This window comes from Colossoma macropomum, unplaced genomic scaffold, assembly GCF_904425465.1.
Source record: "Colossoma macropomum unplaced genomic scaffold, Colossoma_macropomum, whole genome shotgun sequence".
Classification (NCBI taxonomy): Eukaryota; Metazoa; Chordata; class Actinopteri; order Characiformes; family Serrasalmidae; genus Colossoma; species Colossoma macropomum.
The window spans coordinates 8460845-8483344 of record NW_023494794.1 but is presented as its reverse complement, the minus strand read 5'-3'; the positions used below and the strand labels follow the sequence as shown (position 1 = coordinate 8483344).

General features: G+C 40.5%; 2 protein-coding genes across 5 annotated transcripts in view; one reads left to right on the top strand and one right to left on the bottom strand.

The window, feature by feature from the left end:
- Window positions 1–2396: 2396 nt before the first annotated feature.
- On the bottom strand, window positions 2397–10869 carry LOC118814455 (secretory phospholipase A2 receptor-like). 4 transcript variants are annotated; one of them, XM_036580074.1, is made up of 5 exons: window positions 10831–10869; window positions 10659–10745; window positions 7434–7790; window positions 6087–6416; window positions 2397–2928 (listed from the first exon to the last, which is right to left on the bottom strand). In XM_036580074.1, the coding sequence occupies exons 2-5, from the start codon at window positions 10699–10701 to the stop codon at window positions 2570–2572; spliced, it is 1089 nt and encodes a 362-aa protein (XP_036435967.1). In that variant the 5' UTR covers window positions 10702–10745; window positions 10831–10869; the 3' UTR covers window positions 2397–2569. The 4 variants fall into 4 exon arrangements, with proteins under 4 accessions (XP_036435967.1, XP_036435968.1, XP_036435966.1 ...); XM_036580075.1 differs by having other exon boundaries at window positions 7434–7775; window positions 10831–10856; XM_036580073.1 differs by having other exon boundaries at window positions 7434–7811; window positions 10831–10849.
- A 9479-nt stretch (window positions 10870–20348) lies between these two features.
- Window positions 20349–22500, top strand: part of arap1a (ArfGAP with RhoGAP domain, ankyrin repeat and PH domain 1a) — a 36334-nt gene continuing 34182 nt past the window's right edge. The window contains 1 exon segment of the mRNA XM_036580070.1: window positions 20349–20368. The gene's annotated coding sequence lies outside the window, so the exon portion shown is untranslated.

The following is a 22500-nucleotide window of genomic DNA, read 5'->3' as shown; positions in this document are numbered from 1 at the left end:
CTGTAAAATAAAGACAGTAATATTGTGAACTTTCCTGTGATCATTACTGCACTGGTGACTCTCAGTCCTGGTCCTGCAGCAGCTCCACAGTTCAGTGATCTCTGCTCTGACACACATACGTCTCATGTTAACTTGGCGCAGGACGTTTAACAGTAATTCTAAGGTTGGTATCAGTTAAGCTGGTGTTAGATGAGTTAAGTGCTGGTGTTGTTTTATTAATGGACTTTCTGAGCAACAGACGCCAGAATATCAGGACAGGAGATCAGACATCATCCACTCTCATCCTGAATACTGACACGCCGCAGGGGTGTGTCCTCAGCCCCCTCCTCTACCCCCCTTCACCCATGACTGCTCCCCATTCACCCGACCAACACCACTGACAAATGTCCAGATGATGTCACTGCTGTCCTGTGTGTGTCGTGTGTTGTGTGGTGTTAGATCTGCTGTAAGTGAGGAGCTACAGTAGAAAAGGTCTGCAGTTAAGAAGCTCCGATCATATTAACCGGTTTCATTTCTCTCTCTTTAACTGTTTGGATCCAAACACAGGTGGTCAGAGTGGGCGGCTCAGTGATGTTCTGTAAGGCCAAGATGAAAAAGGTCATTAACAGTTCAAGTGAAAACTGTAACGAGTGTAAAAGGAATATGTGTTTAATGATTAATGTAAATAAATGTGCTGCTTTTCTTTTTGTCTGATTACTGGAGGAGAGAAATAATAATCGGTGGAGTAGAAGGTGATGATGATGATGATGTGTTTTATTAATCTAAAATGTGCAGGTTCTTTTGACCCCTCCTTCTTCCTGACTCCGCCCTCTTTTCTAGCTGTGTTTGATTCTTCAGGCTGAAACATATCCAGTCTAATATTTATATCATATTCATATTTATGTAGCTGAGATATTATTTGTGTAAGCATTTCCCACCTCTGACCTTTAAAGCTGTTACTGGATTAAACATGTTTTAAATGTGTGTTGATACAAACAGTGATTAATATCCCATGTTCCTCTGTTTGTGTGTTGTTTGCTGGCTGTGCTGAGAGACGCTCGGTGAGATGAAGGAGGCCTGTAAAGGGTTTCTGTGTATCGGTGCTTCATCTCTTCTTCTGCTGACCAGCTTATTTCAGTTCCAGCAGCCCAACAGAGGATATCAAACAGTATGGAGCCCTTTCCAGTGACACCATCCACCATCTACCTGCAGCCAGTCAGTCCAGTAGAGGGTCGGTTCAGCTGGACTGACTGGACTTCACCACAACTTCCCTGTAAATATATGAGGAACCAAACATCACATAACTATTTTAATTACTTAACACCTTCTATCAGAATGAATACAGTCAATCAGAGCCCACAGTGACCTGCAGTAATGACGACAGCCAGGCCTGTGATGTACCCAGTGAGAGGCTGCAGGAGGGCAGCACTGGGTCAGTACAATGATATTCACATGATGCATTTTAAAGATTTCTATTTACAGGATTTATCTCAATCTCAGTAGAGTCCCAGCGGAGACCCCACTGCCCTGTTCACCTCCTCCAGTGGAGACCCCACTGCCCTGTTCACCTCCACCAGTGGAGACCCCACTGCCCTGTTCACCTCCTCCAGCAGAGACCCCACTGCCCTGTGCACCTCCTCCAGTGGAGACCCCACTGCCCTGTTCACCTCCTCCAGCAGAGACCCCACTGCCCTGTGCACCTCCACCAGCGGAGACCCCACTGTCCTGTTCACGTCCTCCAGCGGAGACCCCACTGTCCTGTTCACCTCCTCCAGCGGAGACCCCACTGCCCTGTGCACCTACTCCAGTGGAGACCCCACTGCCCTGTGCACCTCCACCAGTGGAGAACTAATCTACAGTGGACGCTACCTGCTGCAGTTGACCTCTGAACTTTGAAATGATCTTGGCAAAACCCAAATCTACAGACTCATCATTCATAATCTTATTATGTACGATCCAATATTTATACCTGTGTGTGGTTTACAGTATTTTCAATATTTTTAAAAGGACAAAGTGGCTCCCAGAAAAGTTTGTACAGCAGTTTCTGAGAATAAACAAATTCACGTCTGTAATTGGAACTGAAAAATTCAGGTAATATAACAGTGTAAAAAGATCAGGCTGGATTTTTGAATGAAAAGTTTATTAATATGATGCTGTTTCCTTAATTCTACAAACAATATTAGTAGATAATCTGCTACTCATAAAATACAGGCTAATCCAAAAATCATCAGGTTACCAAATAAAATGCTGAGAGACGATGTTGAACAGGTTACACAAGACAGGGATTAAAAAATGCTAAAATAAATGATCCTTTTGCAGAAATGAAACAGCTATAATAAAGTATAATCTCAAATGGTGATCAGAGCTGTTATTAGAGTAATAAAATGTAGAAATATTACTTCACAATAATCCACCTTATAAACAAAGAGAAGCTAAATCATTTTAAAAGTGTGTAACTGAGTCTTTATCACTGTTTAGTATTTAATCTGCTTTATAGACTGAATTAATCTAGTGAAGTGCATGTGGACTGGAACAGAGTCAGAGCTAGAAAACAGTGGACTGGTCACTTCCAGGGTGAGAAATCTGTCTTTTATGGTTGTTTAAGTTCACAAACAGCTCTAAGAGCTGAAACGTCCGTCTTCTTCCTGAACGTTTTCTCCACAGTGTCTGTCCCAGCACGGCTGAGGGGCGCAGGCTCAGTCTGTCTCTCGTTCCTGTTGGTCCAGGGTCCCAAAGCCAGCTTACTGGACGACTTCAACAGCTCAGAGAGTCGACTCTGTCCAAGCCCCACCCACAGAGGCCCAGAGACACGCCTCCTCCTGAGCTCGAACTTCACCTCTTTCTGGTCCAGATCAGACTCGATGCGCAGAATAGCCGTCCTGTTCTCTCTCTGACAGTAATCCAGAGCGCTCTCCCAGTCCATCTGCTCAGCGCTGACATGGATGAGTGCTGACAGAGACACAACAACACAGACGGAAAATGATGGTTTAGAGAGAGAAAAGAGCTTCATATTCACGTTCCTGCTGGGAGAATCAGAGAGTTTATATAACGAGGCAAGAGAGACAACATATAAACATAACTGACTCATTAATGCGCTGAAGCACATCATCACTCTGCTCTGGTTCTGGATGAACTTTATGCAGATTAACTGAGCGGCGACCAATCAGATTGCTGGTATGTGACGCGGCAACCAAGCTGAGGTTCAACACTGGAAGCGGCGCCGAGTGGAGAAATAACGACTGATGAACTTCATTATTATGTTAGATGATTGTTTTTCAGTTTAAGGTCAGTATTAATCTGCTATGGGGCTCAGAACTGACCAACAGCTGGACTTCCTCTCTTTACACTCCAACCTGTGTGTGTTTGAGCGACGAGCCCAAAGCGGCCAGCAGTTTTCAGCTCACTGTACTGAAAATACAGCGTCAGTTAAAAAGAGCAGCTTCTGCAGATTCAGAGAATCTTATTAAAACTCTGCTCCAAATCCAGCACTACGGCTCTATACTGCGCTCAGGTTATTACACAGTTATTACACAGTTCTGAACTGTTTATTACTGTAGTTCATTTAGACATTTACTGAGATCAGGGGGCAATGCAGCCCCCTCAGCACCCCCACTTCCTGCGTCCCTGGACTGCAGTGTTGAGTATCTGGCTATCAAAGGTCACTCAGGCTCAGACAGTCAGAGAGGAGGCAGGACAGTGAGGCTCGGTTTGGAGGCGTCACCCTGAGCCAGTTTAAGACCCCGTCCTGACCATCTAAACAGGAAGGAATGTCACAAAAAGAGTCTCTGAAACTGTTTATTAAAGGCTGTTTCTACCAGGAAAGTAAGAGAATTCAGTATTATAAATAATAATAAAAGGTTTGTTTGATGTTATTAAAAACAATATTCACTGTTTTTTACACCCTGTTTCAAACCTTTACGTTTGGACACTTTCTCTTTCAGCTTCTGGTGGGTTAAACAAATTCTGGGCTGCCTGACCACTACAAACAGAAGTGCATTACATTCAAAACAAAATGAATTATTTATGAATTATGATTTTTTTTCCCAATCATTTTTACTTGTGCATTCATGTTCTGCCGCCCTGCTGTTCAACCCATCAAGTTGGCACCCATAGATGTATTTTAGGTTTTAGATGGTATTAAATACATGATTAATATATTTTTAATAAGGATTGTGTGTCAGTAAGAAACACTGTCATTAAAACAATCATATTCCTTAAAACAAACTTCAGGCCTCATCATGTTAGTCCTGTAGTTCTTTGTGCTTCTCCAGCATTCCTGCAGGTTTAGGTCTGTAAATATTACTCATCTCCTCTAGAGGGAGACGTTACTCATCTCCTCTCTGCTCTGAGGAAGTAGCACTTAATCTCTATCTCTCTATCTATCTATCTATCGATCTATCTATCTATCTATCTATCTATGTGTCTGTCTGTCTGTCTGTCTGTCTCTCTGTCTCTCTGTCTGTCTGTCTATCTGTCTGTCTGTCTGTCTGTCTGTCTGTCTCTCTGTCTATCTATCTATCTATCTATCTATCTATCTATCTATGTGTCAGTCTGTCTGTCTGTCTGTCTGTTTGTCTGTCTGTCTTTCTATCTATCTATTTATTTATCTATCTATCTATCTATCTGTGTGTCTGTCTGTCTGTCTATCTATCTATCTATCTATCTATGTGTCTGTCTGTCTGTCTTTCTACCTGTCTGTCTGTCCATCTTTCTATCTATCTATTTATCTATCTATCTATCTATCTATCTATCTATCTATCTATCTATCTATCTATCTATCTATCTGTCTGTCTGTCTGTCTGTCTTTCTCTCTGTCTATCTGTCTGTCTGTCTGTATTTCTGTCTGTCTGTCTTTATATCTATCTATCTATCTATCTATCTGTCTGTCTGTCTGTCTGTCTGTCTGTCTATCTGTCTGTCTGTCTGTCTGTCTGTCTCTCTGTCTGTCTATCTATCTATCTATCTATCTATCTATCTATCTATCTATCTGTCTGTCTGTCTGTCTTTCTGTCTATCTGTCTGTCTGTCTGTCTGTCTCTCTGTCTGTCATGTATTAAATACATGATTAATATTTTTAATAAGGATTGTGTGTCAGTAAGAAACACTGTCATTAAAACAATCATATTCCTTAAAACAAACTTCAGGCCTCATCATGTTAGTCCTGTAGTTCTTTGTGCTTCTCCAGCATTCCTGCAGGTTTAGGTCTGTAAATATTACTCATCTCCTCATCTATCTGTGTGTCTGTCTGTCTTTCTACCTGTCTGTCTGTCCATCTTTCTATCTATCTATCTATCTATCTATCTATCTATCTATCTATCTATCTATCTGTCTGTCTGTCTTTCTGTCTATCTGTCTGTCTGTCTGTCTGTCTCTCTGTCTGTCTGTCTTTATATCTATCTATCTATCTATCTATCTATCTATCTATCTATCATCTATCTGTCTATCTATCTATCTATCTGTCTGTCTGTCTGTCTTTCTGTCTATCTGTCTGTCTGTCTGTCTGTCTTTATATCTATCTATCTATCTAAGGCTGATCAAATCTGCTGTTTATGAAAAATAACACTAAATACATTTGAACAAAAATCAATTTATCAGGTCAGATTTGATTCTAATCTATTATATATTATAATTATAAACACTCAACAATCACATTTATAACATGTTGAATTTTCAAATTGATAAAGTATAACGATGAGTAAATATTACAGTCAATAAACCTACATTTATTGATTATTAGAAAATATTAACAGAGCTGCCAGAGACTCAGTAGATATTAATGACTTGAATTGTCAGTAAAGTTTTAAAAACATTCTTAATATCTAATAAAACAGAATCGTGATGAATCAAAATCACGGTTTGGTTTCATATTTTGTAAATTTACTGGCTACAAACAAAACTCAGTCAATAAAAGTTCCACCTAATATTAAATATTCATTTATGATATCAGTGTCATATTAGCTCACAGTAACGGTTTGGGATGAGCTTTGAGTTTTGATCATCTCGATTTGCTGCTTTTCCTCGTCCCTCATACTGCAGTGTTACTCATCACTGCCTTTCATGATCCTGAACTCTGAGAGGATCAGAGTGTTTGTAAAGTCGTGACTTACTGTTGTAGCACAGAGCAGGACGAGTATTACTGCATGGTGATGTTTCCCATTTCCCTTTTCTCAGTCTGACACAGACTGATGATGATCGAGGCTGAGCAGTCGCCCAGTTCCTGTAGGCAGAGCGTCCACCATCAGTCCACTCCCAGCCATCATGCAGCAGGCCGATCCAGAAGGACGTTCTGCTGGTCAGCCCTTCTATCTTCACTGCTTCGTTCTGGTTCTGATCTCTGATGCTGACCAGGTCAGTGTAGTTCTTCCTGCAGTAACTCTGAGCTTCATACCAGCTCATATTCTCAGAGGTTAAATGATATCTGAGGGTGAGGTCAGCATCTATGGAGGGAACAGAGCTTCTTATTGACCTCATAATTCAGATCATCTCATGATATTTTGGGGGAAATGTATAAAAGACAAAACGTGTTGGGTTTGAAACTCAGTGTTCCTTATTTGGGAATAATGACTACTAAAAGATTCCCAACATCAGAGGTTTATTTACCCCCAAATATCCAGCCCACCCTTTCAAAGGAACTGACCCTCATGGCTCTTTAATAAACTGGTTATTTAAATACAGCAACAACTTACATTACAAATAAATACAGTCAGCTCTATAATTATTCACATCGTTTACAAAGATGGATAAAAAAGATCATAAAAATCCACCAGTTAATTTATTGAACGAATTTAAATACATTTTTTATAACCTTCTTTTACCGTCTTCACCAACAGAGACTGTAATTATGGATCTGACTGTCTGTAAATATGTATATTATATCTGTATGTATTGATATTAATTCTGATAAAAAGTCAGTATTAATTCTGCTACAGATCGATTTACTTTATTGATCATCCAGGCAGTTAAAGCTGATATTAATATATGATGTTGGACCGATTTGGGGAGGGGAAGTACAGAACTGCGCCATCTGCTGGTCACATTCAAAGTATTTTGACCCGCCAATCATTTCACCATATAGGAAAACTTTTGATAACAGATTAAAAATCATTTAAAGCTGGAACTTTTATGAAACAGTAATTTTGTGCACATAAAATCAGAGCAGATATGAAAACAATATTATAATAGAACACTTTAGTGAGTCTTAAAACTGTGAAGATTAAAATATATTGAACTAGAAAACTCAGGGCTCAGTGCCAGCAGTGCATCATGGGAGGTGATATGATGTTGTTATTCACGTGAAAGAGTCTGTAAACTGTGAGTCAAATATAACTGAATATGATGACTCGACACATTTTATTACAGCCTGTAATGTGTTTCACATCTAATTCACTGTTAACTGATCTGACGACTTTCCTTCCCTTTAGTTTAAATCTATAGAGTTAATAATCAGTAATTACCTCGTTTATAACACATGAAGTTTCTTTTATCTGTGCACTGAAGACTTTCCCATGATCCATCAGCCTTCATAGCAACACAGCAGGACCCTGACCCACAGACCCCTGTCAGATTACTGAATGTAACATCATCTCCATTAGACCATTTATCACTGGACTGATTGCGGATCAGACCAATCCAGGCTAAACTGATACCAGTCATGTTGATCAGGTTAGTCAGTGCAGTGTTGTCTTCATCACTGTACACAGTGACCAGGTCAGTGTAGTTTGTTCTACAAGCTGCTCGAGCCTCAGTCTGATTCATTCTCTTCTCAGTGATGTGGAAAGTTCTGAGACGACTTTGATCTGCAGGAGAAGAAACTGTAGAAAGTTCTGTAGTTACTGTAGAACAGAAATAACAGGTGTAAATGTGTTTGATCCAGGATGTTTTACTGTACAGAATGAGAGATTAAACAGCTCCAGAACAGTGAGATGCTGGACTGTTAGAGCAGAGAAATCACTGTAATGCTGTTCTCTTCAGTTTTAGGATCAGTACAGTGTTGATGGGCGTGTTCAGGTGTGTTCATTGTGAGTGTACAGCTGTTACAGGTCGGTGTACAGACTGTGCTGTACTGTAGTGGTGAAGCTGAGAATCGTGAAGTCAGAAAATCGAGGCTGCACTGATTTAGAACAGCTGGAAAGATCTAAAGATCAAAAACTCATTTCTGCATCTCAGCGACGCACATCTGTGTGATTAAGAACAATCAAGATATAAAAGTACAGAGAAACTGTTCTGATGTGAACGTTTGGGTTAAAAGCAGAAGCAGTGAGCCAAAAATATACATGACTGAAATTCAAAAAGTATCTGCTTTTAAACAACTCAAGAATATAAAAGAAAATTATAAGCATTTTAAAAAATAAATTAAGTGTTTTCTTTGTGATGCAGTGGCTGAGTAATATTTATTAATGAATTAGCATAGTTGTGGATAGTTTCGTTATACATTGAAATTTTTAATTAAAAATTATAACGAGTGGGAAGTCAACAGATTAATCTCATGTTCTAAATAAAAACGTAATGAGTGAAAGGAATATGTTTAATGGAGATTCAATATTTCTATACTGTGTATTCATAGTTTGTGCAAAAGTCAGAGACCCTTTCATTTATCAAATTAATCCGAGTAATAATAATCACAAATTAAGCTCATCAATCTGTATAACTTCACTCCACATCTCACAAGTTCAGTTTTAAAGCTCAAAAATATTCCTCTTTTTATCCGTCTCTTTTTCTCAGTGAGGTTCTTCTTAACAGCTACACGTCCTTTCAGACCCACAGCGCTGAGTCGTCTTCTCACAGTGGAAGGATGGACAGAAACACCTGTGGATGTTTTCAGATGAAAGCTGTTTATCTGATGGGGCAGTTTTGGTTTCTACCAGCTCTTGAGCCGTTGTTGTTGTTACTATTAGTAGTTTTTGTTTTTTCACTTTGAAATCTGACGGCAGCTGAGGTGAGTTTGGGAAGCTGCTTGTTGTGCCTGTTTGATGATGTCAGCTTTGGGAAGCTTTTGTTTGGAGACACAGCTGTGACTGATTAGTTTTAAGACTGGAAGGATGGAAGAGTTAATGTGGCAGTGTTGGGGATGAATTAAGCACTGCTAGATTTCATGTTGGAGGTATTTTTTATAAGTTTGTCTCCTGTTTTTTTTTCCCTGACATTGAAAAATCAATAACTAATGGTAATCAATAACTAAAGGTAATCAATAACTAACGGTAATCAATAACTAAAGGTAATCAATAACTAAAGGTGGTCTCTGACTTTCATACAATGCTGTTTATACAGTCATATGCAAAAGTTTAGGTCCTGTATGTAAATTAGTTACCACACTTCAGAGACACACTTCTGAATATTTTAATGCACAACTGCTGATTATTTGCTGAATTTAACATGTTGGGGAAAAAAAACAACAAATATATGTAGCCTTTGCAAAAGTCATGGTACATTCTATATTCCTCTGTTTTATCTTTTTTTTTTGTTAAACTCAGAAAATAATTAGAAAATGTGCACTAAAATTAGCAGAAAATGCCATATTTAACACTTATTCTGTAGAAGAAGTGTTCCCCAGTTTCACCACAGACCCCAGTTTCACCACAGACCCCAGAACTGATCCACGTCTAGCTCTTCATTCTGTCAGCTGGACTCTGCCCCTGCTTCCCTTCTGTGTGTCCACCATCGTTCCTCCAGTGGATCATTTAATAAATCCATCTTAGATTTCTGCTTTTGTTCCCTCTGACCAGTTTCTGACCAGTTTCTGACCTCCTCTTTCCTGAACAAAGTGACTGAAACAGTGTTAGCCACACAAAGTGGCTGGAAATAATCTCTACAAGGCTTTTTAATGTGGCCTTTACACTCATCACTGTAGTGAAACTGAACTCCTGACCTCCTGCGTTCTGCAGATGCTGGATCTCTTCTTCTCCTCATTGGTCTAAGTGCATCTTTAAATGCTGTAAATCACAACATTCTCCTTTTCTATCCTGCATCTGCTGGTGTTCCTGGCATTGTTTGTCTTAGTGCCAATCTCACCATTTCCAGCAGTGAATCCATCACCGTCACCCAGTGCAGGTTTGGGCAGCATGGATTTCTGATCTTAAGCTCTGGATGATCAGAACTTTCTTAAATTTAATACAGATAAAAGTGAAGTTCTCCTTTTAGGCACCAGAATGTCCAGATTTCAGGTTAACCTTGGCTTTTAGATCCTGGACTTGCCGTCTATGCAGTAAAATGCTTTTAGCAATATGAAGGATCCTTGTAAAGTAGTGTTAATGGGCCTGTGTGTGTTTGTTTATGTGTGTGTGCTGCTCATTTGCATACCTGTGAGCCCCCACATGAGTCATAGTGACACATTAGTCTGTGTTCAGCTCTTCACCACTGACACACTATAATCACTGTATAAACTCTTAAACTCATAACTAATAAACTCACACACCTGCATGAGGGTGGAACAATAACCAGTCACTATAACTCATAATGCACATCCACAAATCATGTTAGGGGCCATAAGGCTCACATTACTGGAGGAGTCGCTTCCCCAGCAGAGCGTAAAAGTTGATGACGGCTCAGAATCTGGTCAGTAAACTTTCAGCAGTGAAGGAGTTTCTCCTGTTTCTTCAGACTAACAACACTTAAAGATACTGAACAGACGTTTATGATGTTCAGAGCCAATAAGGTTTAAAAGCTCATGAGTCCATTCTTACCTGAGAGGAGGAGGAAGAGGAGGAGGACAGGGGCAGTTGCCATGGTAACACCAAACACTCCCTGCTCTTCTCAGTGAACAGCTGCATCTGATCTCAGATGAATGATGAAAATATGAAGGATCAGTTGAACAGATACATACAGAAAGATAGAGCTTCACACCTGCAGTCTTACCTGGTGAAGCGCTTCTTGTTGAATGAGCTGGAAATATTCAAATAACAACAATAAACCTGATCCTGCTGATGTCACAGCGTCGGGGCCAGTGTGGGCAGGAGCTGATAAATGATAAACAACAGCGCCAGACGGGTCAGTGAAAAAGAGGACAGAGCATCTAGAAAAGCCCAGCCTTCAAACAAACAAACAAACAAACAAACAAACACGTAAATAAATGAAATTAAGCACAATTTAAATTATCACTCAAAACTCTAATGTACTTCATTTTATTTAAATGTGCCTAAAAATGTTAAAGCAGTTGTTCTATTTGGCTGAAAAGTAGCTATGTAGTTACTTCACTGAGTAAAATGTACTCAATAGATTCTAAAAATCACAAAAAAGTGAGTAAATGGAAATAATTTTGACTGATCATTTTCTGTATGATGCATACATTAATTTAACTAAGTCTGGTTCGGTTTAAACAATGGGGAAAAAAAAAACTGTAAACTGATTTACAGCTACTTGATGTATTTAAAGAGGAATATAAAGTGGTTTGATGTTTAATGGTTCACCAAAGACAAACTTACAGACTCCATCGCTGTGAAAGGATCCAGGAGTTGCAATACATACAAAACAAAAATAGTCGTTTTATTCACTGATTCACAAAATAACCAGTGGACCTTCATGTCTTCAGAGCTTTCATATGCAAAGTTGATCATGATAAAATAGAGCTGAATCAAAAAAGTTTGTTTTTTGGAGCAATTTTTCCCTAAGAAATACATTTACAGGAGATGTAAAAACACAATATATTTTAAGGCAAAATTGTCCCCAAAAAACATTTTTTTGGTCAGTGTAGAAACTCTTTCAGAAGAGCACAGTAACTCAGTCTCACTGCCAGTGGAGCTACATGGTCACCCAAAGAACAAAAGGGCCACACATTGGTGGGACGGTGGATCAGAAGGTAAACAAAACAGGAGGAAGGACATGTACAGTATGCAAATGTGTGGCACCAGGAGCTGCTGGGAAAAGGTGTGAAGATGACCTGAACAAACCCTCATAAGGTCAAGCTGACAGGTCACTGTGTTTAGCTGAAACAGCACAGCTGACTGGACTACAACATTCATCACTGGCCCTGCTGCGTTTTAGCTTGTACTGGTCATTCTTTTAGTTTTCTACAGTGAGCTGACGGTCACTCTGCCCTCCTGCTCTCTCTGTTTCTCTCCATGTGTCACATCATGTCTGTTACCATGAGAGAGATACTGAAACACATACGGGCAGAACGTACTGACTACTGTACTTCAGTATTATTACTCAGGACGATCTGTTTTACTCAGGTATCATTGAAAATTAATACTTCTTTTCTTATGTTTTATTACAGCACCTGGTCAAATTCACATCAGTGTAAATAAAACACCACCCAACTAGGCTGACTTTACGCATGTAATGCATGAGGTGAGTCAGGCTGCATGTGCAGAGGGGCTTTATTAGGGCCTGTCCAACACTTGTGGTCACAACAAGCAGTGGTCAATAAACAGGCAGGCAGGTACACACAAGGTACATTTACTAGCCAAGACCCCAAGAAACAAAGCAACAAACACAGAAAAAACACCAACAAAAGTAGACACAACTCAGAATTCAGTAAAGCAGCACAGTGGTAAAGAACAGAGACACACAGAGGAGTGTGAGTGTGTGTTTGTGTGTATGTGTGTGTGTGTGTGTGTGTGAGTTTGCGTGAGTGTGTGTGTGTGAGTGTGTGAGTGTGTGTGTGTGTGTGTGAGTGTGTGTGTGCGTGTGTGTGAGTGTGTGTGTGTGTGTGAGTGTGAGTGTGTGAGTGTGTGTGTGTGTGTGTGAGTGTGTGCGTGAGTGTGTGCGTGTGTGTGAGTGTGTGAGTGTGTGTGTGTGTGAGTGTGTGTGTGCGTGTGTGTGAGTGTGTGTGTGTGTGAGTGTGAGTGTGTGAGTGTGTGCGTGAGTGTGTGCGTGTGTGTGAGTGTGTGTGTGTGTGAGTGTGAGTGTGTGTGAGTGTGTGCGTGAGTGTGTGCGTGTGTGTGAGTGTGTGAGTGTGTGTGTGTGTGAGTGTGTGTGTGTGTGTGCGTGAGTGTGTGCGTGAGTGTGTGTGTGCGTGTGTGTGAGTGTGTGAGTGTGTGTGTGTGTGTGTGAGTGTGTGCGTGAGTGTGTGCGTGTGTGTGAGTGTGTGAGTGTGTGTGTGAGTTTGCGTGAGTGTGTGTGTGTGAGTGTGAGTGTGTGAGTGTGTGTGTGTGTGTGAGTGTGTGTGTGCGTGTGTGTGAATGTGTGTGTGTGTGTGAGTGTGAGTGTGTGAGTGTGTGTGTGTGTGTGAGTGTGTGCATGAGTGTGTGCGTGTGTGTGAGTGTGTGAGTGTGTGTGTGTGTGAGTGTGTGTGTGCGTGTGTGTGAGTGTGTGTGTGTGTGAGTGTGAGTGTGTGAGTGTGTGCGTGAGTGTGTGCGTGTGTGTGAGTGTGTGAGTGTGTGTGTGTGTGAGTGTGTGTGTGTGTGTGCGTGAGTGTGTGCGTGAGTGTGTGTGTGCGTGTGTGTGAGTGTGTGAGTGTGTGTGCGTGTGTGAGTGTGTGCGTGAGTGTGTGCGTGTGTGTGAGTGTGTGAGTGTGTGTGTGTGTGAGTGTGTGTGTGTGTGTGTGTGTGTGTGTGTGTGAGTTTGCGTGAGTGTGTGTGTGTGAGTGTGAGTGTGTGAGTGTGTGTGTGAGTGTGTGTGCGTGTGTGTGAGTGTGTGTGTGTGTGAGTGTGAGTGTGTGAGTGTGTGTGTGTGTGTGTGAGTGTGTGCGTGAGTGTGTGCGTGTGTGTGAGTGTGTGAGTGTGTGTGTGTGTGAGTGTGTGTGTGTGTGTGCGTGAGTGTGTGCGTGAGTGTGTGTGTGCGTGTGTGTGAGTGTGTGAGTGTGTGTGGGTGTGTGTGTGTAAGTGTGTGAGTTTGTGTGAGTGTATGTGTGTGTGTCAGTGTGTGTGTGTGAGTGTGTGTCTGTGTGTGTGTGAGTGTGTGTCTGTGTGTGTCTGAGTGTGTGTGTGTGTGAGTGTGTGGGTGGGTGTGTGTGTGAGTGTGTGTGTGTGAGTGTGTGTGGGTGTGAGTGTGTGCGTGTGAGTGTGTGTGGGTGTGTGCGGGTGTGTGCGTGTGTGTGTGCGTGCGTGTGTGTGTGTGTGTGTGTTCGAGTATGTGAGTGTGTGTGGGTGTGTGTGGGTGTGTGCGTGTGTGTGTGTGTGCGTGTGAGTGTGTGTGTGTGTTCGAGTATGTGACTGTGTGTGTGTGGGTGTGTGTGAGTGTGTGCGTGTGTGTGTGTGTGCGTGTGAGTGTGTGTGTGTGTTCGAGTATGTGAGTGTGTGTGTGTGAGTGTGTGTGTGTGTTTGTTTGTGTGTGTTTGTGTGAGTGTGTTTGTGTGTGTGAGTGTGCGTATGTGTGTGTGGGTGTGTGTGTGTAAGTGTGTGAGTTTGTGTGAGTGTATGTGTGTCTGTCAGTGTGTGTGTGAGTGTGTGTCTGTGTGTGTAGACACAAGGTACATTTACTAGCCAAGACCCCAAGAAACAAAGCAACAAACACAGAAAAAACACCAACAAAAGTAAACACAACTCAGAATTCAGTAAAGCAGCACAGTGGTAAAGAACAGAGATGCACAGAGGAGTGTGTGTGTGTGTTTGTGTGTATGTGTGTGTGTGTGTGTGTGTGTGTGTGTGTGTGTGAGTTTGCGTGAGTGTGTGTGTGTGAGTGTGAGTGTGTGTGTGTGTGTGTGAGTGTGTGTGTGCGTGTGTGTGACTGTGTGTGTGTGTGAGTGTGAGTGTGTGTGTGTGTGTGTGTGTGTCTGAGTGTGTGTGTGTGAGTGTGTGTCTGTGTGTGTCTGAGTGTGTGTGTGTGTGTGTGTGAGTGTGTGGGTGGGTGTGTGTGTGAGTGTGTGAATGTGTGTGTGTGAGTGTGTGTGTGTGTGTGTGAGTGTGTGTGAGTGTGTGTGTGAGTGAGTGTGTGTGAGTGTGTGTGTGTGTGTGAGTGTGTGTGTGTGTGAGTGTGTGTGTGTGTGTGTGTGAGTGTCTGTGAGTGTGTGTGTGAGTGTGTGTGTGTGTGTGTGTGCGTATGTGTGTGAGTGTGTGTGTGTGTGTGTGAGTGAGTGAGTGTGTGTGTGTGAGTGTGTGTGTGTGTGTGTGTGTGTGTGTGTGAGTGTGTGTGTGTGTGTGTGTGTGAGTGTGTGAGTGTGTGTGTGAGTGTGTGTGTGTGTGTGTGTGTGTGTGTGAGTGTGTGTGACTGTAAATGAGTCCATAAACAAGCTGCAGGTGTGTGTAATGAAAGAGGGGTGGAGCCAGAGAGGATCAGGAGCTGGAATGAGCCAATCCAGACTGGGCAGGTCCAGATGGAGTCTCCTCAGAGAGACGTTGGACCGGAGGGAGCCGCTGTGGAAGACAGTGAGGATGAGGAGACGGACAGTGTCAGATCCAGATCTGTCTGTGAATATATATTATACATCATATCTAATTTGGCTTATTCTTCTGACCTTTGAACTGCTTAATATAGCAGGTAGAAAAATAATAATAATTAAGAAAATAACTATAAACAAACAATAATATTTATGATGTTTAAATATTTTATAAAAAGGCTCAAATGTTAATCTAAACCAAACAAATCTAAAGAAAACAGATATTTAATAAGCTAATAAGAAGATTAAAGCTACTGAAAGAGAAAGTTTAGCTTTCTTTTCTTTTAAATAAAAAGAACACTTGATTCTATTTAACTAATCCAGTTCAGTGATTTAGTAACTTAAACTAATCAAGAAAAAAAGCAGAATAAATTTTGTTTTTTTGCATTTTTCGTGTTATATAAAAATAGATTTAGAAACTACTGTTAATTATAAGCTACATAACCCAAAAATACTTTATACTGCTTCTATAAACTTAGTCGTGTCATGCATTCTGTCAACTCTCTGGAAGACATGGACATCATCTCCCAGAATCCTTTGGGAGATCACATGACATCTGCACTCAGAATCCAGCTCTGGAGAGAACTCCATTGCCCAGAATTCAATGGGTTCTCATGTGAATTTGGACTTTCACCGGCGAACCTATCAGCGCTCTCAATCCCCTGAGTACTAAGTATGTTCACCTGTGCATATGATCATGACAGATAGTTTGCAGTATTTAAACCCGGGCTTTAGTCTGAATATTTGCGAGGTATTGTTTCCTAGAAACCTAATTACATTGATCCTTTTTAACCATTTTCCATGACTCTGCCAAGAAATGATGGTTTTAAATACTGATTACATTCAACATCATCCATCACAGTCCTGACCACACTGACCAGCCTGTCGATGATAATCAAAGCAGCAGCCTTTATACACATTTTATAACATTTGATTTTCCAGGATTTGGGAGTGAAGAGCCTGTTAAAGAGCTTGAATCAGTGAGCAGGACTTCATCACCTCTTCTGTCTGGACATGAGAGAAAAGGTCAGTGTGAAGAGGTCAGGCTGGTCAGGGCTGTAGAGGATCTCCTGCTTCTCTTCATGGAGGCCAAAGTACTGAGTGTGATTTTCTGAATGGAGTCTGCAAATGAAGCTCCAGATGATGATGGTCTATCAGGAGAAGAGCGCACTGCATTCTGGGAACATGTCTGTCATGCAGCGTGTCTGTCGCGCTGCATCAGCAGGAGATAAAGATCTTCTACTGAGCTCATTCGCAAAATGTTTATGTTCAGTAGAAGCAGCTTCTGTTGAAAACGCGTTCCAGGGAAGTTTGGATGAAACAGAGTCAGAAGTTTGTTTTTCTTATTCATAATGAGGAGCTTAAGACACAACAGAGCTTCATTCATCAAAGCAGACACACAGAAAAGTAGCTTAAACTACCCTGACAGCCAATGAACATCTCAGCAACAAGAACAGACCATATTTAATTTCTCAAAAATGCATTAATTCATTCAGCCATTTAGAGTTCAGCTTTTATTCGTTATCACTACAACAACAAATCAAATAGATTCAAGTCAAAACACTCAAATATTTCAGTTAAAACGCTTTAAAATGAGATGAAATGTGTTTCATATTTTACTGTCTTTTCTGGATCAGTTATGACTTCATCTCATTACAGCCAGACACAACACTGATGAGGTAAATTGAGGTTTCCTACCAAAATGTCGACAGTGTGGTGGAACAAATGTTTATATAATTTGTAGCAAAAATGTGTAGCTTTTTTCCCGACACAGAACCCAAATAAACTCAGAGCACCAGGCTCAGCAGGAAAAGGCACAATTCCTCACTGAAGACTAAAGCTTTCCAGCACTAATCCAGCGTTAATCTGGAGTTGATCCAGGCATCACCTGACAAACCCACTCAAATCCACACTATTTATACTCTTTTTGGGCAGGGAGGGGTCGACGCCTGGCTCCGCCCTGCTGCTCCCAAATGTTTCACACTCTTTGATCTGCAAACCGTCATCTCCAAAAGTCACGGCTGTCTTGATCACCTTGACTTCCAAACCAGGAAGTGATATATTTCAGGATGTTGCAGGTCAAAGCCACACACACACACACACACACACACACACACAGACACACACCCATACAGACACACCCACACACACAGACACACACACACACACACACACAGACACTCACACACACACACAGACACACAGACACACACACACAGACACACCCACACTCACTCACACACACACACACACACACACACACACACACACTCACACCCACACTCACTCACACACTCACACACACAGACACACCCACACTCACTCACACACTCACACACATTACACACACACACACACACACACACAGACACACCCACACACACACACACACACACTCACTCAGACACACACAAAGCCAATCTACAATACTTATATGTGAATAATTATGATCTAATTCATCTATCACTTCTGAAAAATCTTTTATTTTTTTATATTATCAAAAACTCCCACAGCAGCTTCATCAGAATCATATCAACAGCTTCAGAAGTTTTATTTGTGTAAACAGGTTGTTTATAAACTGTTGGTCAACATTTATTTTTGAAAACTGAAAGGAAATTACACCAATTTTTCAGAATTTCCCATAATTCAGTGAGTGAGGTGTAATCAGAGAGATTCAGAGTGGTTTGGTGTGAAACGGTTCAGATGTCTTTACAGTGGTGGTGATAGGAACCAGGGGTCGCCATGACTACAACACAAATATAGACATTTTATTTACTATCCAGAACCACCAGTGAACCTACACGAGTCTTCTGAGTTCATATGGAATGTTGATGATGGAAAATAGTGGAAAATCTGAAATAATAAGTTTTCTTTGGGGACTATTTTGCCTCACAGCGCCCTGCATGTATCCCTCCACCATGAATGGATTAAAATCAGTGGATTAAAATCCAAAACTTGATCACAAATCTCTCCTGGAACAGTGAGTCAGACATCAGGCAGCAGATCTAGAACCAGTTCATGGAGGAACTTTGTTAGGGAGCTTTCAGACTCATTTACCCTTTCAGACATCTGGTTCCTATCAGCACCACTGAGAACCAGACTCAGTAAGATTATCTAGAACAGAGCATTTCACACCAAACCACTCTGATCCGCTCTGTTTACATCTCCACTGTTTAATTATGCAGAACTTTGGAAAAATCAGTGGAGTTCCCCTTCAAGTGGAAAAGTTTTTTTTTTTTATTTTATTTTATTTTTTTTATGATCATTTGAATTCGTTGAGTATTAACGATGATTTCTGTAACATTAAGCTGTTTTCACTTTTATAGGTCTATTTTTTGCTTCTCACAGTGAAAACTGCATCTGAACTGATTACATTAGTTCTGTAAAATCACTGTTTCACTGTTAAATTAATGTTGGTTAAATAAATAACCAGTTTTCCTCATTTATGTTTGAAAGAAAAGGTTATTTTATTAAAATCAGTATCTAAGCTACACATAATAAACACACATTGTGCCATAACAACACATCAGTGTGTTGATTATCCTAAACCAGCTGGAGTGTAAAAGCGGAGAAACACATTAGCTGAGTGTGAATGAACACTCGGGGCTCTGAGCTCAGTCGGTAAAGGGGATGAAATCCTACACAATATGTGTGATATTTAACTCCTCTCTGTCAGAGTGTAGTGATGATATGAGTGACTGAAGAAAAGCAGCACCGGATATGGAGTTTCATTATTAATGTGCTGATCAGAGAAAACAGAGCAGAAAGACCAGCTCTGGGGTTTTGGGCTGAGGGCGGTCATCGATGGAGCTTGGTCGCCACCGTGTGGTCAGAATGTGAACCTGCAAGTAGCAGAATAAGAGATACTTTGGTAAAATGTGTAAATATTGAGTTACTTAGTGACTTCCTGAGTTACTGTGTTTGAGAGGCTCCGTAAATAAAATGGGAATAAAATGACAATAATTTTATAGTAATTATTACAACCAAACCACATCATTAATACAGTAGATCAGCATTTACAGTAAGGAGTCTGATGGTCTTTCTCGGACTTGCCAGTTGACGGTTTGACCACAGGGAGGCGCCCAAACTTAATCTGCGACGTGAATGAGAGCCACAGCATTTATTTCCTCCACAATCTGTCTCATGAATATTAATATATGTGTATATAATACACACACATACAATCGTACATTTTGGTATTATATTATTTTTACAGACTTCTTTATTCATAACTGTGTTTCTTTACAGTTAGATCAGCTTAGATAAACCTACTTTGCTTGTTTGTTTGTTTGTGTTCGTTTTGTTTTCCCTGAGCAGAACTTAATGTGTCTAAATCAGAATGTGTGGATTGGAGACCCTACAAAGAAATTTCCAGTAGAAATACCAGAAACTCAGCACTTAAAAGTTTTAGGAATTGATATGAATAATGAAGGTTGTGTTGATTATAACTGGACAGAAAACGAAAAGGTTATCCAGGAAGAGGTAAATAAACGGAAAAACTGAGACTTAACTTTATTTATTCTAGATTAATAACTTAAGATTTATATTTGATGAAAAATGATCTGAAGACGTTTCTAACGCAGACCTCGCAGTTCTGGATATATATATATATATATATATATATATATATATATATATATATATATGTAATGTATGTATGTATATCCTATATAAATAAACTTCACTTGCTTGCTTGCTATATACTTTATATTTTATCATACACACTGTACAATATACACTATACACTGTACTATACACATTCCACCCTGTCCTATATGGCCAGTGACAGCACTTTGTTATAAAAAACAGTGGAACATTATTTTAAATAATCAGGATTTGTCAACATTTGTGTAATGTTTGCCTCTAAAAACACAAAACACTCACCTAACGTGCTGCAGAAACATTGCCTTTAATTTTCTCCATACTAAAGTCAGATTGGAGATATCAGACACTCTTACATCACAATACAACACACACACACACACACGTTCCACATACTTTCACATGCGCACACACACACACATACACACGCACAGACACACGCACAGCCGCTTCCTCATTTCTGAAATAAAGAGTGTGTGTTCTGTAGACAGAAGTCTGCAGTGCTGCTGAACGGAGGTGTTTCTGCTCATCGGACAGGTGAATCATTTTACTGCACAAACCTTCTGACTCTGAGAGAAAAGATCCAGGATTTATGTTATTTAATAAGTTATTTTAGAGTTAAGTTTATTTGGGTTTTATGATATGTGACATTTTAAAAGATAACAGTATTGCATAGTTTAGTGAGTCAGGTTAGTGTGTGTGTGTGTGTGTGTGTGTGTGTGGTATTATAAGGCTGATAGTGTAGGATATGTTTATCTTACTATCTGGTTTATTGTGAAATTAAATGCTAACTAACTGCAACGACAACCTCAACCTGTGTAAATAATGTAAAATGTGTGTGTTGTTCTTGATTGGATGTTTGTTTGTGGCTCTAATGAGCTACAGTTTAAACCACAGATCGCTCTCTCAGTGTCCTCATGCAGGACTCTGTCTCACCCCGCAGTATTTCTTTCTCACCCATATTTAGGTCATCTAATTTCTTTTTCCTAATTTGGAAAAAGTGATTGGTTGTGATTGGTTGTGCTTGAAGTGATTGGTTGTTCATTATAAACATCACACTTCCATGCAGCGCTGTGTAGAGACCCTCAGAGGGGCAGGACGGACATGGACACATGGACCAAAATGATAAAACACCAACTACAGTATCTCTCTTTAACTACAGCATCAGCCAGAATTCAAAAAGAGCAGCACACAGAATCTTACATCACACCATATTACACCATCAGATCGGCTTTCAAAGTAGTTTTATCACAGTTATTTCCAGATTCTGTCAGTCAAGATTGTGATGTAAATAACACAAATACAATGATCCTGAAAGTCAACAGTGACTGAAGCTTTTTGAACAGAATTACCGTCGGAGTGTATGAATCTCACTGCCTAGTCCTGATTCTGTTGATTCTGAAACCACCACAAACTCAGTCTGACTGAGCTAAACCTGCTACTGCAAGACCGTTACAGAAAACAATTTCCGAAACAGACAACGAGAAAATCCCACAACGTGCTTCGCTCTCAGTGTGGAAATGACAGTTGTCAGCTCTGCTGCTTATCTGGGCTCCAGGAGTTTGATCAGCTAATTTACTTCATGTACTTAATGAAGTAAAGGAACAGTAATTTAGATGCTTCAGCAAAGGCTAACTGTTTTAGCATTCCAGCTAAAATCACACGGCGTTCAAAATCTGCCACAGGAGCAACGTTTACGTATTTTCATACACACAGGTTATTCGGTCAAATCAACTCATGAGCAGACGCTGTGGTTAATAAGGGAGATCAGCTGATTGTGGTGTTAATAGGAGAGATCAGCTGATGGTGGTGTTAATAGGAGAGATCAGCTGATGGTGGTGTTAATAGGAGAGATCAGCTGATGGTGGTGTTAATAGGAGTGATAAAGTAATGTAGTGTAGAGAAGTATAGAGTAATGTAGTGTAGAGCAGTTTAGTGTAGTGTAGTGTGGTATATTGTAGAGCAGTACAGGGTAATGTAGAGTAATGTAGTGTAATGCAGTGTGGTGTATTGTAGTATAGTGTACTATAGTGTAGAGTAATGTAGTGTAGTGTCGTGCAGTGTAATGCAGTGTGGTCTATTGTAGTATAGTGTACTATAGTGTAGAGTAATGTAGTGTAGTGTCGTGCAGTGTAATGCAGTGTGGTCTATTGTAGTATAGTGTACTATAGTGTAGTGTAATGTAGTGTAGTGTCATGCAGTGTAATGCAGTGTGGTGTATTGTAGTGTAGTGTACTATAGTGTACAGTAATGCAGTGTAGTGTCATGCAGTGTAATGCAGTGTGGTGTATTGTAGTGTAGTGTCGTGTGGTGTATTGTAGTGTAGTGTACTATAGTGTACAGTAATGCAGTGTAGTGTCATGCAGTGCAATACAGTGTGGTGTATTGTAGTGTAGTGTCATGCAGTGCAATGCAGTGTGGTGTATTGTAGTGTAGTGTCGTGCAGTGTAATGTAGTGTGGTGTATTGTAGTGTAGTGTACTATAGTGTAGAGTAATGTAGTGTAGTGTCATGCAGTGTGGTCTATTGTAGTATAGTGTACTATTGTGTAGAGTAATGTAGTGTAGTGTCGTGCAGTGTAATGCAGTGTGGTGTATTGTAGTGTAGTGTACTATATGTACAGTAATGCAGTGTAGTGTCATGCAGTGTAATGTAGTGTGGTGTATTGTA

Bases quoted from the DNA above. Each gene is read 5' to 3' on its own strand.
- LOC118814455 (XM_036580073.1), bottom strand. From the start codon at position 10,701: ATGGCAACTGCCCCTGTCCTCCTCCTCTTCCTCCTCCTCTCAG. The intron at 6,417-7,433 runs GTAATTACTGAT...TTCCCTCCATAG, and splicing joins CTTCATGTGTTATAAACGAG to ATGCTGACCTCACCCTCAGA. The intron at 2,929-6,086 runs GTAAGTCACGAC...TGTCTCTGTCAG, and splicing joins TCCTGCTCTGTGCTACAACA to CACTCATCCATGTCAGCGCT.